At 40.5% G+C, this 17,670-nt stretch overlaps 1 protein-coding gene across 1 annotated transcript in view; it reads left to right on the forward strand.

Annotated features, from left to right (window-relative positions):
* LOC118817719 (rho guanine nucleotide exchange factor 26-like) overlaps nt 1-17,670 on the forward strand; it is an 80,417-nt gene that overhangs the window by 36,376 nt on the left and 26,371 nt on the right. The window contains 5 exon segments of the mRNA XM_036584592.1: nt 3,813-3,965; nt 6,109-6,238; nt 11,156-11,230; nt 11,318-11,407; nt 16,209-16,366. Coding sequence (XP_036440485.1) covers nt 3,813-3,965; nt 6,109-6,238; nt 11,156-11,230; nt 11,318-11,407; nt 16,209-16,366 — 606 coding nt within the window.

Consider the following 17,670-nt stretch of genomic DNA (forward strand, 5'->3'; position numbering starts at 1 on the left):
TGATTGCTTTACACTAGAAGGCTGAACCAGAGCCGGTTTATGAGGAGCCTAGCTACTTCCTATTTCCCCCGTTATATCAAAAACAGGACTGCTAAACAGCAGAGGGCATCCGCAAGCGAGTCCTCAATGAATGGGAGTAAATGGAGCTCAACGGCTAAAAACGAACAGTTAAAATAGTTTCTAATCACTTAAACAGAACTTTCCTTTAATTTTAGACAGTAGAAGGATGTGTTTCACTAAAAAAGCACAGAAATCTCACCTGTATGTTTCCTTTTCTCTACAGTAAACAGGTTTTGGGCAGCAGGACGCAGCATTACTGTTACTAAGTGCTGATTCGTTGGCGAGCGGAGCAGCTCATTGGCTGTTTGTGCTCACTGACGTCATGAACGTACATGAGGCGCTGTTTTAAACTCTTGTACTCGAGTTTAAAAGCTCTTAAAAATACAACAGCAGCGTTAAAGTGTTTTATGCTGTTCTGTGTTCAGGAGGTGATTTTATTCTTTTACATTAAAAATGTTTAAGCATTTGTAACCTATGATTTTGCTCAAATGCTCCATACTAACCCATTCATTCTGGACTCACTCGGTAGTGCCCTCTAGTGTTTGAGAAACCCAGATAACATTACAGAGAGGTAATTCTCCTCTCTACAAGCTCTCTGGCTGAACCTCCTGGCTGCAGATCCAGAAATAGAGGGTAGGGGTGATGGAGGATGGGGGGATGCATGAGTCCAGGAAATCTCAGATTTCACCGCACACGAACTATTATGATTAAGAATTTTTTTTTTTAAATACACTGAATACACAAATCTGATTGGAGGACTATTTATTCAGTGGTCAGTGTTTACAGTAAAGACAAGAAAAATAATATTGTTATAATCGATTAGAAAATAATGAGACTTCAGATATTAAATAACTATGACGGCTGTGTGTTCTCTCACATCGCTGAACATTCACGGCACCTACATGGGGCGTGCGTAGCTGTACATACCCAGCATACCATCAGTCCTTTATCACGCTGTTGTGTCTAATGCTTCAAAGACGCAAAGCGTATATTTAACAGTTCCAGTCCCTGAACTTTGTCCACAGATCCAGAGTCAAGGACAAGAATAGAAATTCCGGTGTTTCCACCACACGGTATTCATTGATGTGGCCCTTGGGTAGTTGTTCCATATGAATATTAAATTTAGAACATTAGAGCCACTTACGAACTGATTTGCTAGATATTTGGAAGATTTTATGGACAAAACCTTATGGTTATTTGTTTAATTGACAAGTTATTTGAGGTGCACTAAAATTTGGCGACTGAACGTTTCATTACGTTTTGGGCCAAAAGAAAAAATGGCCGGTTTCACTTTATTTGGATAGTCCACTATAGATTATCTACAGATGTTCAAATTGTTAACAAACTATCTCTGTTGATTCTGAACAGTGGGTTAGGGTTAGGATTTGGACCAGGGTTAGGGCTAGGAGCAGGGTGAGGGTTGGGTTTAAGTTTGGGTTGAGGTTAAGGTTAGGGTTAGGATTAGAGCAAGTTTAGAATTAAAGACAACTATGGTAAATTTAGTAGATATTTAGTTGGATGTAACATGAAAGTAAATTAAGCATCTATGAAGTATCTAAAGTATCTGTGAAGACTATCCAAATAAAGTGCTACCAGATGGCCTAAAAAATTGACATGGAAACTGTCAAAGTCTATGGCTTTGCATGCTAATGCAAATGATCCATAGTGATTAAAACTGCTGTTTGTACATTTCGCTCTTCTGTATTGGACAAGCAGTTAATAATGTCTGTTCGTGTTGAGTATCGAGGGCAATACAACACCCAAGACTTCATTATGAGTCTGAAATCACTTGAAAGCATGACATCCCACTTTACAAGCAGAGTACAGCAAAACAACAGAAGAAGATGGGAAAGCACACCGACTCCATCTGTAGCCTCAGTATTTGGAAAACCAGCCGTTGTCGAGGACGTTGGATTTCGTGACACATACCATGTCCTACATAATAATTCTATTAAGATTTTTTCATTTAATCTGTTTTTAGTTGTCAGCTTTTTATTTTTTTTATTTTTTTTTGGTCCTAAATTTCAGTTTAGGGTTTTTGTTTTGGTACATCACCACTAATAATGTGTGTTATTTATTTATTTATTTATTTTTTTTTAATGACAAAGAATTGCAGAGAATATGGGGACCCAAGAAGCTGATATTGCATTTGTCGATAAGCAAAATGGTGTCATGTAGTTGAGGTTATATATGGAAAAATTCAAATCAAATAAAACTGACGTGTTAAATCATGCGTGCCTAAAAAGAGATTGAGAGATTCTTGTTTCTTGAATATTTAAAAAAAGATTTTCAAATAGCAAGAATGATTCAAATGCCTCTCCCTAATTTTAGCATTCCTCTTGACGGGGTTTGGTCCTGTGTGCTGGTTGTCCTGCAGTAAACTCGTGTCCTTCAGTAACCACAGAGGGCTTGGAACAGGCTGTGAGGACGTGACCCCTGAGGGGACATCCCGTGTTTCTTCAGAAATTTTTCCAGAAATAGCCCCCAGCTTGGCTGGGCTGGAGGTCTAGGGTGAAGTGACGGAACCGGAGGTCATAGCAGGTTCCTCCACAGATGGGTCCACTCTGTTTCCTCTGCACTGCTGCGGAACCCGGCCTGTGGAATAACCTGCAAAGGGTCATAAACTCACACAGCTTTGTGTCCGTATAGGAAGCACCTCACATAAGTGTATTTGCGCCTTTGTCTTCAGTTCTAATGACAGATTTGTAGAAGTGAAGGCATCTCACAGGTTCCTGTGAGGAAAAGCTGCTCTTTTTACTTAAAATACGTAAATATTTCTGAAAAAAACTAAAAGAACTGAAAGCCTGCCTTTTGTTTATTGAATTTATTTATTTTTTTATTTATATAGGGTTTTTATAATGGGTGTTGTCGCAAAGCAGTTTATCAGAAAATACAAGCCAAAGGCGACCGTGGCGAAGACAACTCTAATAGCAAGAGGAAGAAACCTTTAGAGGAAGCAAGGCTCAGGGTGGAACCCATCCTCATCTGATTCACACCAGATAGCAAAGCAATTACACAAGAAGAGCAACATAAACAAAAAATGAATATATAATAGTGATGATGGAATAATTAAAAAATGATTAACCAGTAATAACTGATGACTAATGTTAGAAGCCTAATAGAGTAACAGATCAAAACCAGTCAGTCACTAGAGTCAGTGGAAGTATATTTGTGTGTGTGTGCGTGTGTGTGTGTGTGTGTGTGTGTGTGTTAGTCTAGTATTCACTGTGAAGAAAGTGATGTGTGATTTTTCCGCATGTTGGGTTGCTTTAGGGGCTTTGAGATATCCTGTTGTGAGGTGATCATATAGCAGGGAAGGAGGTGTTAGGACAGCTTCCTGTGTGTGTGTTTGTGTGTGTGTGTGTGTGCACATGCAGGTGGGTGCATGCATGCACGTGCATGTCTTCTTTTCATCCCTCATTGAATTTTCATTGGATTGACAATATTTTTATATGATATGATACATCTTCATATGAGTGTTGTATGCAATACAAATGTCCCACTCATGGACAGTAAAGTGTATTTACTTTGATTGGTTGGGTTCAGTTGAGTTGAGTTTAGCTCAGTTGAGTTGACTTGATTTCTGTTCAGTTCAGTTTAGCCAAGTTGCATTAAATTCCATTGAGTTCCATTCAGCTCAGTTGAGATCAGCTCAGTTGAGTTCAGTTGGGGTGAATCTAATTGAGTTCAGTTCAACTGAAGTGAGTAAAACTGAATTCATCTTTTGTTTCTCTCTCTTCCCCACTCTCTAGATTTTTTAAAGAACTGGAGGACAGACACCAGCAGAATATCGTGATTGACGACATCAGCGACATTGTGATCAGACACGCCCAGTCGAATTTTGAGCCCTATGTGACGTACTGCTCTAACGAGGTGTATCAGCAGAGAACACTGCAGAGATTACTGTGAGTACAGAGCCAACTTCACACACACAAACACACATACATGTGGGTTTTTGAGTGAACTATGGAAAAACATCACAAACATTACGTCTTAAATTACACATTATCAAAGAATAAAAGCAGAGACACACACACACATACACACACACACACACACATACACACACACACACACACACACACACACACACACACACACACACACACACTCACATGCATCTGCATGCACATACCCAATTACTCATTAGAACTTTCATTTCCTTTCATGACCGATGTCTCTCTGTTAGTCATCTGCGATAGCTCACCTTTGACCTTCCAGTTCTGCAGACCTGGCTTTCTGAGCAGAGATCACCACTTTCTCCAGGTCCTTCTGTTAATCATCTACGAGTCTAAAGGACGACACTGTAGTTCAGTTAAAACAGCTTTGGCACGTACATTAAATATTATAGTTATAATTATGAATAATTATAAAAGTAATAGTTATCATACTTTTATGATAATTAGAAAGATTTATGTGCAGTGGGAGTCCAACAGTCTGAGACTGCTAGTGAAAATGCCTCTATTTAGCACTCTTTTCTGATTTAATACGAACATTTTCATTACAAATTATATTAGCAGCAGCACAATTTGAGTGAAAGTAGAATTTTTAAAATAATTATATGAATTTCAGGATTTCTTAGTCTTTCTTTAGCTTTAACGACAGCGTGCACTCGAGCCAGACACCTCAGCTTTGTTCAAAAGCTTCTGACGAGCAGATCAAAGAGTTGTCTGAACAGCTTTGAGCTTTAATGGAAGAGAAAAAATCTTTTTTTCCCCCAAAGGTGTTAATAGTTCATTAAAAATATTGAGTGTTTCTTCTTCATTTCACTTGTCTTAACTTTTCTTTGTTTTTTCAAAATGTTGAAATGCTCTCTTTATCATTTCCAGGTTTTAATAAAAAAGTCCTGAATATTCAATGTGGTCTCTTTTGGACCCCGCTGCACACTGATGCACAGCAGTAAAATTACTGTAATTATGAAATATGGTGGCTTTATTTTAATGCATAATATGAATCATGATATTTAGTTTGTTACAAGTTTGAATTGCCAAAATGCATCAGCAAAGTGCCACATTTAAAAAAGGCTGTAAAAACTGTGAGTGCAATGATTTTTTAAGCTCAGCATGAACTAAAGATAAACAGTTAGAGTGGGAACAGGAGGAAAAAATAAAATAGTTGGTCGAGGTCAATTAATACTGAGCTGACATCCGATCAGTTACTTTTGTTGTTGTTGTTTACAGGCTCTCTGTAATTGGTCGAAATCTATCTTTTAATGGTACAGTGTTCTAGACAAAGAAACAATGCCCAGATACCTATAATTTACTCAGAAAAGCATATTGTAACATAAATTATGACTATAATGATAACATATGGTCATTTTGCCCGTTCCAAATAGAGGGTGATTCAAAAAGATTCATCCGATTTTAAAATGATTTCATTTGTAAATCATTACAGAACAATGCAGTAAACTGTAAATGGTTCAAGTGAGCATAAAGTTTATTATATAACTTTACAAGTGCTCAATATGAACCTCCTCCAGCTGTACAGACAACATCAACACCACAGTCAAATTCATCCAATACTCGATTGATCATGTCGGGTGTCGCTGCACTCACAGCTCTTTCAGTGCAATTTCGGAGATCATCCAGTGTTGTTGGGAGTGGCACATGAACAGAATCCTTAACGTACCCCCACAAAAAAAAGTCACCCGGCGTGAGATCTGGTGATACTGGTGATCTTTTTCTCAGAACTGTTGGTACCAACGATGAATGCTCTGAGCTGTTGGAGGTCCACTGCCACACTGACAGTCAGAAACTCTATGACCCCCCTCTTTCAATTGGCTTGTGATTGGTTCCTAGAGGCGCCTCATGGTTGTAAAAATATGGCGCTTTGAAATCGGCTGAATCTTTTTGAATCACCCTGTTTAGTCATAGACATAGATGTATTTTCAGCATAGAATGGAACTGTATGGAAACATTGTAGTCCCAAAGCCAGTTACAGCACACATCTTAGTAGCCATCAGTAATGACATCTACATTCTCTCTCTGTTTATCTTCATCTGTGTGGCTCTATATTTACATCTTCATTTCCTCTCCCTGCCCTCCATAGAAGCAAGAGTCCATCCTTTAAGGAGGTCCTGAGCCGGATTGAAGCTAACCCTGAGTGCAGGAACCTCCCTATGTGCTCCTTTCTGATCCTGCCCATGCAGAGAGTGACACGGCTTCCTTTGCTTATGGATGTGAGTGGCTAATTCTCTACAGGCTGGGATTAATTCTCACTTCCACTGAGCCTTGTCGTGTTTTTAGTTTTGCCAGTATAATGTTTTTGATTGTTTGTCCCCAAGGAAGTACCTGAATACCTCAGCTGAGTGCAGATAGTGATCTCTGATTGCATCCTGTTGTGTAACTACAGAGTACAGTAATACACATGACCTTCCATAGTCCCAACTAGTCCCAGTGACTCACAGCCTCTGTGATAACTATTGGATTCACATCTGTTCTGAAATTGAAGGGAAGGAATGTGAATGTAATGTGAAGAATCATGAATCTGTTAAATCCTGCCTCATCATGTCTCTGTGGTTGTTTGATTAGCAGTAAGCTTGGCTGTATTTGGAACACTCCTATTTCCCAATATGGAAGAATTAATGCCAGTGTGTGTTTGTCGGTGATGCTATTGTCTGGAATTGATCTGAAATGTTCATTTGGCTTCTGTTTTTTCACTGTACCATAAAGAAAGCTTACCTCTTGAACATTCATGGCTCTTTCAGAGACGCTTGCGAAGACCGCTTTCACGGTTCCTGGCATTTGTTTAGATGATCATTAAAGACTCTTAAAATAAACTAGTCCTATATTAAAATTTTGTGGTAACAGCTAGCTAGCTAATTGTATGCTAACGCTAGGTAGCAAGTGTCAGCTAATAGCAGAATGCTAAATGGGTAGATAGCATAAAATTTCTAAGTAACATTGCAGACAGAAACAGAACTTCAAACCACATAGGGTGAGCTATGAAATGTAGATCTTAAAAGACGCTTATAGACACAGATGTGAGCTGAACAGCAGTGACTGTTTACATACACCAATCAGGCATAACATTCTGACCACCTCCTTGTTTCTACGCTCATTGTCCATTTTATCAGCTCCACTTACTGTATAGGTGCACTTTGTAGTTCTACAGCTACAGACTGTAGTCCATCTGTTTCTCTGCATACTTTGTTAGCCCCCTTTTACCCTGTTCTTCAGTGGTCAGGACCCCCATGGACCCTCACAGAGCAGGTACTATTTGGGTGGTGGATCATTCTCAGCACTGCAGTGACACTGACGTGGTGGTGGTGTGTTAGTGTGTGTTGCGCTGGTCTGAGTGGATCAGACACAACAATGCTGCTGGAGTTTTTAAACACCTCAGTGTCACTGCTGGACTGAGAATAGTCCACCAACCAAAATATCCAGCCTGTGGCAACGTCCTGTGACCACTGATGAAGGACTAGAGGATGACCAACACAAACTGTGCAGCAGCAGATGAGCTATCGTCTCTGACTTTACATCTACAAGGTGGACTGACAAGGTAGGAGTGTCTAATAGAGTGGACAGTAAGTGGACACAGTCTGTAACTGTAGAACTACAAAGTGCACCTATATAGTAAGTGGAGCTGATAAAATGGACAATGAGTGTAGAAACAAGGAGGTGGTCAGAAAGTTATGCCTAATCGGTGTATACAGCTATTTAAATTACACACTGATGAGCCAAAACATTATGACCATTATGACTGCCTTCAATGCTGCTGGTCTGCGTACCGTTGAAACATCTCCGACCCACCGAGGCATGGACTCTACAAGACCTCTGAAGGTGCCCTGTGGCATCTGGCACCAAAATGGTAGCAAGAGGTCCTTTAAGTTGTGTAAGTTGCAAGGCGGAACCACCATGGATTGGGATTGCTGTTCTATCACATCTCGCAGATGATCGGTTGTGGAATTTGGAGACCAGTTCCAGACTTTGTCATGTTCCTCAAACCACTCCTGAACAGTGTGTGTGGTGTGGCATTACCCTGCTAAATGAGGCCACTGCCATTGGTGAATGCCATTGGCATCACTGGTTTGCAGTGATTTTTAGGCAGATGGCACCTGTCAAACTGAAGTAAGTGCCGGGACCCAGGGTTTTCCAGCAGAACATTGCCCAGAACATCACACTCCCTCCACCAGTTTGTCTTCTTCCCACAGTGAATCTAGGTGCAGAGGAAAACAGCACGCATATATATAGTCTTATAGCCATATACATGTATGGATGTAAAAGACCTGCATCCATTGCTCTAAAGTCCAGTTTCAACACTCACATGCCCTTTGTAGGCACTTTCAGCGGTGGGCAGGGGTAAGCGTGGGCACTCTGACTGGTCTGCAGCTACACTGCCTAATAGGCAGCAGGGTTGTGCTGTTATGACACATCCCTCCTGTAACCACCATTAAAAAAACTCTGTGCCACAGTTGCCCTTCAGTTGGTTCAGACCATACAAGACACCTTGTACCTTATTAGCCCAACACTCGTTCACCAGTTTATGGTTTGTCCCTCCTCTGACCACTGGTAGGTGCCTCACCACTGACTGGGAGCACCCCACACGCCTGGCCGTTTCAGAGATGCTCTGACCCACTCGTCTGGCCATAACAGTTTGGCCCTTGTCAAAGTTGCTTAGGTCTTCACGCCTGCCCGTTTCTCCTACATCAGACACGTCGACTATGAGAACCTTCTGTTCACTTACTGTCTAATATATCCCAGACCTTGACGTGCGCTGTTGCGACAAAATAGCCAGTGTTATTTGCTTCATCTCTGACTGGGCATAAAGTTTTAGCTCATTGTTTTCTGTTCTGCTGGTGACATCCTATATAAATGAAAATAAGTCGTGGCCACACCGTGTTAATGTGTGGGAATGAGATCCTGATGCAAGGCCACGACGTAGTAAGGCAGTGGAACGAAATCATGCATTATTAAGCTGTGGCCAAGCTTTAATTATCTAATTTTCACGCCTTACTAAGTTGTGGCCACGCATTAGGATCTCGTTCGCATGCCTTCCTAAGTCGTGGCCACAACTTAGTTATGTCTTTCCCATGCCTTACTAAGTCATAGCCATGTGTTGTTTTTATTTATATGGGATGTTACCAGCAGGGCTCCGTAGACTACTGCGGTTTTTAATAAGATGCTCAAAAAATACACCAGTAGCATTAGCTAAGCTAGCTAACAGCATGATAGATAATGTCTGTAGTGATTATACCAGAACAACGGCTTCTTTTCTCAAGATTTTGACTGTAACATCAGAATAATGGCAATTTTTGTCCAGATTTTGACTGATTATATCAAAATAATGCCTTCTGTTCTAAAGATTTCAACAAAGTGAAAAAATAATTGCTTGTTATCTTGAAATTTTGACTGATAGATCAGAAAAAATGTCAGGTCACACTGTATTTGGATGGTCCTCTGTAGATGCTCTACAGATATTTAAATCATTAACAAACTTTCTGGTGATGTTCAGTTAATTATCAACAACATTATGGTTAGAGTTAGGGTTAGGAGTAGATGTAGGTTTTGCCTTGAGGTCAAGGTTGGGGTCAGGTTTAGGGTTAGGGATAGATTTAATAAAGTCTTTCACACTGAACTTGAAGTTTAGTTGAATTTAATGGATATTTGGTTGAATGTTACTTAAAGATATACTGAATGTTTACAAAGAATGTACAGTGGACCATCCGAATAAAGTGTTACCGAATGTCAAAATTATGTATTATTATATATTATATTATATGTGAATAAGTCTTATCTGCAACAAGACACTTTTACAAAGTCAGCAATAATAAATGCACCACTAGTCTTCATTCATTACATCATTGCACCCCATATATTATTAAACACAAGCATGTACGAATGCTAATAGTTCATTTTGGCGTCAGTAACTTTCATTCAGAATCATGCGCCCATGCCTCAGGCAGAACTTTGAGTGATGGTGGGGCAAAATGAGAGAAACCTAAGAAGGCATAATAGTTGAATTAGTCAATAAAGTGAATAATAGTTGGTAAAGAACCTGATTGTGAGTTATAACCCTGTATAAATGCCTGCAGCTCTAGTGCTGGTTCTGCTGTAATGGCCCACCCTGCAACCAGGCGTCATCCTCTCTCAAACCCACACCACTCACTCACCCTCACACACACACTGCTCTGTCTCAGCACCTCATTTCCACCTCCAGTTTGTTGTGAGGTAATTAGTAGAGTGAATAAAGCCACTGGCGTCCCGTGTGGCTCGATTGCTGTGACCTGTAGGACTTACTCTTACATAACACAACAATTTCAGTTAATTAGGTCCCCCTCTTCTCTCTGTTTTTCTTTCTCTCCTCTTCGTTAGCTACACATGACTTATTCCCTTTCTTCCGACCCTCACTGTGGTTTATTTGATCAGGAAAATCATGGGTTGTTTTCGTGTCATTTCAGTCCAAAGCTTGCATTGCACTTCATGTTAGATGTTCCTTAGACGCACGTTGCTTTAACGGTTTTGGTTCTAAGCATTAATTACTCAGACAGGAGACGTAGTCAGGTTTCCTGAATGATGTGTTTTCTTCTTTGTTTTTTTCTTTCTTTTTTTGTTCCTGATCTTTGTTCTCTCCTGTACTTGGAGAACTCTCAATATAAAGTGGCTGGTGATTGAAAAGAAGGAGTGGTGTCTGTAGTCCATTAAAGATGGCTTACAAAAGGCCAGTTCTCAGCCTGTGGCATCATATCTCATCTCTGTCTTTTTATTTCTCTCTCTGTCTTTCACTCTTTGTGTGTCCCTTGAGCTTTGTCATGATTTTTTGAGGTTGGGGAAAGGAGAATGGAGAGGCTTGACTATTAGAGCCTGAGAAAGTTTAGTTTGGATTTATTCCCTCTTTTTTTTTTTCCTTTGTCAACTGCGCTAGAGCTGGAAATATCAAGGAGGCGTGAGAGAAAGAGCTTCAGGCACGAAACAAACCATGTTAAGCTGTTTCATAACATTGAAATTAAGTTAGAATGGAAATGTGTGCTTATACACAGCATTGTACACAATGTGTTGGATCGTATTAGTGTGCTGATGTGGCGCACAGCCCTATATTTCCAACATTTAAGTGTCCAAACTTTCTACTTTAACAGATCATGTTGTTCTTCTTGTAGACTATTTGCCAGAAGACGCCCAAAGACTCTCCCCAGTATGAGGAATGCAAAAAAGCTCTTCACTGCGTCAGCAAGGTGAACCATTGCACTTGTCTTTAGCTCATCTGCTGATGGTATGTGATTTAAAGTAGTAAAGGCATTTGTGGTTTTGTTTGGGTGCAGCTGGTGCGGAAGTGTAACGAGGGAGCTCGTACAATGGAACGGACTGAGATGATGTACACCATCAACTCGCAACTGGAATTTAAGATCAAGGTAAGTGAGTCAGGACTTAAACCCGCAGATGTAATTGGCCGATACGTCATCAACCAAAACATCAGAAACCAGGGAACACGTTCACAAATCATCTCAGAGGAGAAGTGCTGATCTACTGAATGTGTAAATAATAAACACCAAATAAACAAGCATTACTCACCGTCGCCCTCTAAAGGTGTTACTAACAAACAGGTAAACAAACATTACTCACCGTCGCCCTCTAAAGTGTTACTAACAAACAGGTAAACAAACAATACTCACCGTTGCCATCTAAAGGTGTTAGTAACAAACATCAAGTAAACAAACCTTACTCACTGCTGCCCTCTAAAGGTGTTATTAACAAACATCAAGTAAACAAACCTTACACACTGCCGGCCTCTAAAGGTGTTATTAACAAACATCAAGTAAACAAACATTACTCACTGCCGCCCTCTACAGTTGTTGTTAGCAGATATCAAGTAAACAACTGGTACTAGAAAATAGGATTTGTTTTCATAAGATCCATGTATTTGCCTCAACCCAACGGATGAAACATTAAAACGTTTGATTGTGAAAGATAACAATGTTGGACAATAACAGGGCTCAGCTGAAACAGTTGCCGTCTGCTTAAATAATTGCGATCAAATGATTTTGTAATAGTAGTGACAGGCCTATCTGTCATGCAATTAGAGCTGCCATGATTGATCAGTTAGACTCGATTACTCAATAAAAAACAGTTACATTTTGCATAGGCCTCACAAATCAGCATCTATTAGTTGACAGTTTGCATGATGTTGCATATTTTCAAATTTGCCTACCTGTCGCTCTTACAGTGAAAGGCAGCCTGATCAACACACTCATTTATAAGCAGTTTTTTGCTTTAAATATTTTTAAAGGATAACTAAGGGTGTAACGATTCACAAAAATTCCATAATTTTCATTCACGCAAGTTATGCTGGAAGGATAACAAAGGAAATTTTAAGACAGACCAGAGAGACCTGAGAGCAGTGGTTGGGGAGGGCAGTGCTGGAGCTAACCAGCCAAGATGTGAAGCTGCTAGTATGGATGATAGACATACTTCACAACTTATCACAAAAAAACTAAGTAAGCTAAAAGGGCTTATAAAGACTACTCTAAAACTTTACAGTATGGGCCACTTGGTTTGAACGCTGCTTTTAGGGTTAGATATCTGAGCCGTAGCAGGTCTACTGAGCTTTATACCTCAGAGATCCTGCAAACCATTTGTAGCTGATAGATCCAGCCGAAAGAACAAAAACCTAGTGGAGATTAGAGTGGTCAGAGAGAGGCTGAAGAAAGACAGAAGAACAAAATAAGAGACGCATTGGGGAAAGTGTTGGGCAGAGAGGCTGCAGACAGAATGCAGAGCATCTAAAAGAATTTCACCAATGTACAGCTGCTTTTATACAGCCATGACAAATTGCAGATCATACAGAATGGCCAAAAATGCCTCTGTGCTTAACTTAGCTTTCTGACCAGGCTGTGGAGATGCAGGGCCAGATGGGCATGAGCTGGGGCTATATGTCCAGCATGTCCCAGAGGGCCTTTACAGAGGATTTAAAGGCTCTGAGGACCATCAGTGTATCTTGAACAGCAGCAGATGGTTCTTGAGTGCATGTGTGTGTGTGTGTGAGGTTCACGTGTGTCTAACACTTTTACACACTTGAACTAAACTTTAACACAAACACTGTACATGCTTTATAATCCTGAATGTGGGAGAGGATTATGCTTCTGAGGTGCATATGTAAGACTGGAAAACATACTTGCAAAGGAAGTGTTTTCTGTACACACATTCGCTGAGCATTTCAGCGTCCAGTACATTACGAAACATCTGGCCCTTCCCTCCTCCTCCCAGTTCTGGACCACCTGTTACAGATTTTGCTGTTGTAGGGTGATTCTGCTGGAAAAGCCTGGAGAGCCCAGGTAACTGAGTATTGTTCGACAAACACCCCACTATTCCCAACAAACACTGACCCCAACATTCCCCAGCAAACACTGACCCCAACGTTCTCCAATACTGATACCAAAATCCCCATCACTGATCTTTGCATTCCTCAACCCTGATTGCAACATTTCTCAACACTGACCCCATCATTCCCTAACCTTGACCTCAACATTCCCCAGCACCGACCCCTTTGGTCCCCAACACTGACCTCATCATTCCCCAGTGCTGATCCCAACATTCTTCAGCAAACACTCATCTGAACATTCCCAATACTAATTCCAACATTCCCAAACAAACATGGATCACAACATTCCTGACACTAATCCCAATATTCTCCAACCAATATTGTTTTCAGCATTCTCAAACTCTGATTCCAATTTTTTCCTCTTTTCTCAGCATTTCACGATGCTGTTCCCTAAGTTATCCCACATTTTTCCACAAATTCTGATCCCAGCTTCTCCAGCAAATACTGATCCCAACATTCTCCAACAAATACTGATTCCAACATTTTCCAGCAAATACTGATTCCAACATTCCTGACACAAATCCCAACACTGCCAAACACAGATCACTTTCCCAACACTGATGCCATAATTCTACAACCAACATTGTTTTCAACATTTGTAAATACTGATTCCAATATTTTTTAACATTTTTTTCCTCAACATTTCCCAATGCTGATCCCCAAAATTTTTCCCAGATTCTCTCACAAACACTCCCCCAATTCCTTAATTAATAATCATTTATTCTGTACTTCATCACAGATGCCACAATTTCCCCAAAAAAAACATTTATCACATTTTCCTATCAACTCTTCCCCCCGAGTTGACCAGCAAACACTGACCCCAGGATGCTCCAGTGCTTTAATGTTGGCTTTTGGCTTGAGGATTTTCAGAATTGATAACGCGAATATGCTTCTTTAAACATCCTGCTTGATAGATTCCTGTACTTATAACACTAAATAATAATAACTTAACATCATGTTTAAGAGCGACATTGTGAACCTCCTCATTAATATCCGAACGATCTGCCTGGACTGATCTAAGAACATCAGGAGCTTTGTGTAATTTGATTAAGCAAATCATATCAAAAACAGTAGTGGGAACTTGGCCATTGTCGCACTGATTCATTAAGTTTGGATGAACTCCAGCCACTGGTGAGATGTTAAGCCCCTGAACTCTCAGCAGAGCATCTGGGAAAAGCAGAACTTTAAGTTAAACCATGCTGTGTGGTCTGGGGCTGAGCGTATCACAGTTCTCAGGACAACAGGGCCGATCTAGGATCAGCTAAGCCCTAAGTGCACCCTTCGACCAAATCATGTTCACTATGTATTCTTTCCCACACATCCTCGCACACGCGTTACCCTCACATGCATTCCTTTACTGTAATGAGGACACAATTGTCTGCAAGTGTCTGTTTTTAATGTATTGCTGATTCCAGCCTTGCACTCTCGCACAGTCCTACAGGTGCACTATGTAATCTCACCCATATCTCATCACCACACCGGCACAAGTGTTTTTCGCGAATGTATGAGAGTGAAGTCACTGTGGGAAAGTTCTGTTGGCACATGTGTGTGTAGCAGCTGTCTTGAAGGTTGTGAATATCTAGAGAGCTTGGCCCGGTCCAGCTGTTACATCAGTAGCACTCATTACACCACTCATGCATTAAGGATACAGCCATGCACACCATCAGTTTAATTTAGTTTGACATGTTTAACTCAGAGCTGTGAACTTAATTAAAATCAATATAAGTTACTCCACTGTGTGTCTGAGCAGAGGCGATGGCTTCAGAGCGAATATTTCATTTTATGAGCAGATGTTTTCATAATATAACCTATATACAGTACTGTGAGGGCTTTCAGCATCAGGGAAAAAGGAGAGAAGCCTCAACAACCAAATATAACATTTTATAAACATTTTTTTTCAATATTTAGTGTGTCCACCCTTTACTTTTATTACAGCTTCCATTATTTTCACGAGGCTTGCTTTCAGTTTTTCAAGGAAATCTGCAGGGATATTTTTCCTCACCTTCAAAGTTCAGTCTTAGAAGTTGGTTGCTTTTTCTGCTTCTCACAATTCGTGTAGTCCCAACTGGACATTTAGACTCGCCAGTCCATAAAACCTCTGTGTCTATTGGTTTTCTAGTGCTTTTTCTTTTCTCAGTGAGGCTTCTCGACAGCTACACATCCTTTCAGACCCATAGCGCTGGGTTGTCTTCTCACAGTGCAGTTTTGGTGTCTACCAGATCTCGCGGGTGGTTGTTAGGAGTCCTGTTTTTCTCTAATTTTTTATTTGCATTATCTTATATCCAATCTGACAATTAAATAACTTGTACTCAACTGTCATTTTGACCAGAAATTAAATCAGTAGCTTCTGATTTGCACATAGTACTGTGTATATTTCACTGGCTCTTTCTCTCTGTCAGTTTCTCTTCTGCTTTTCTCTTATTTTTGTCTTTAATGAGAGTCTGATCACTGGTTTGGTCTACAGTTGTACTTTGTAACATACAGATTAAAGACCATCTTGTGATTACATTCCTACACATTACCTTGCAATAAACTAACCTCATTAAAAGTCTGTTCTTAGGATATAATAAGCCTGGGGTTTTATGAGCTGAAAACATGGTTAAAGATTAGATGTCTGAAGTTGATCAAGATACACGAAGCAGAACAAATGAAAAATATGAAAGTTGTAATTTGTTAGAGGCTCATATGCATGATATGCATAAATGTCACAATATCACGAATAAACAATTGACACACAGTATATTGTTCAGTCCGACATTATAACGTTGTGTATCAGCTGCTGCTGATTTCAGAAACTGAAATATCTCTCTTTCTGTCTCCCTCTCTCTCTGCAGCCCTTCCCGCTTGTTTCGTCCTCTCGCTGGATGGTGAAGCGGGGCGAGCTGACGGCTTATTCGGAGGAGAAGAACGGCATCTTCTCCAAGAAGATGTCACGGCATCAGGTCTACTTCTTCCTCTTCAACGACGTTCTCATCGTCACCCGCAAAAAGAGGTGAGCATACAAAGCACAGGGTGCTCTGTGTGTAAGTTTTTTTGTGAACTGAATCAGGTGAATATGATGAGTGGCATTTACATGAATTCCAGAAAGAGGCTTGACCTGCAGCAGTAAGCCCACACATGTGGTTATTTGATTCACTCAGAGAGAAGGGCTGACATTCACAGGAGAAAAATGTCAGGACTCAGAGCTCAGTCCAGGTCAGTGGTGCAATATATCATCGCTGCCATATCAAAACCTTATAACATTTCCTGATGTTTGCGCTGTTTGAAAGTGCTTCTTCTTTTAGACATTGTGTGAGTGGTTCATGATGAATAGATCAATAAAAATGGTTTGAAATGACTTGGAATAAGATATTTCCACATTAATATATATCAAAATAAGACTGTGAAAGGTACCATTTGTAAGATCTTGTCATGATGGCGACGATACGCACAATCTCTAATACCTAGTAATCAAGACTAGTGCGGGTTAGACATATGATACTGTCAACTTCAAGACCATGAACCTGGTCATCTCAAAAGAATTCAGGGATCAAATTTAGGTCAATGGCTGCAGTCTGGGCACTGCTGTTTAAGAGACCGTTAAAGACTCTTTGGGCTTTTACCTCATTGCCCTTACTGGGAAGAAGGACCTGCTGTAATCGGAAGACTAAACACAGGCCAGAGCTCGCCAGAGCTTTGGAGAAAGTCTCTGCTTATCCACTTTGTTGCTTCCAGCAGTGGCCTTGACCTCCCTGCTGTTTCCCAGCATACCCTATGTCTTGTCCCAACATGCACAGCATAAGCTATAGTGACACAATCTGCTAGGTGTGGCCATATTTGTGTTAGATTTCCTAGAAGATTTTGTCACTTTACTATTTGTTTTATAAAGTATGATTCATCAACGATTACATGAGCAGAAAGGAGTTTCTGTCTTGTGTCTGTGTTTTAAAGAGCTCATGTGCTTTCTCAACAGCTTGGGTTGTGCTAAGTGCATTTCCAGGGTATTTTCCAATGCTGCCGGAGCCGTTTTGGAATTGCATGTGTGTTTCTCTATGTGCTTCAGGGTGTTCCACAAGGGTGTATTCTGGGCACCACAGACTTTACTGGAATTCTCTCCGTAAACTGCTTGTGCACTCGAAATGCAGCAGCAGTGTATTCAGTCGCAACTTCTTTGTCTTGCATAAAGCTGGGGTTACACTACATGACTTCTACCCCGATTCTAGCCCTGATTCTCAGTCTGGCTGAGTCTGTGCTAGTTGGCTCTAGTCTGCAGATTTTTGGGTCAGTCAGAATCGACAGTTGGAGAGAGAGTCAAGT

This window comes from Colossoma macropomum, unplaced genomic scaffold, assembly GCF_904425465.1.
Source record: "Colossoma macropomum unplaced genomic scaffold, Colossoma_macropomum, whole genome shotgun sequence".
In the NCBI taxonomy this organism is placed as follows: domain Eukaryota; kingdom Metazoa; phylum Chordata; class Actinopteri; order Characiformes; family Serrasalmidae; genus Colossoma; species Colossoma macropomum.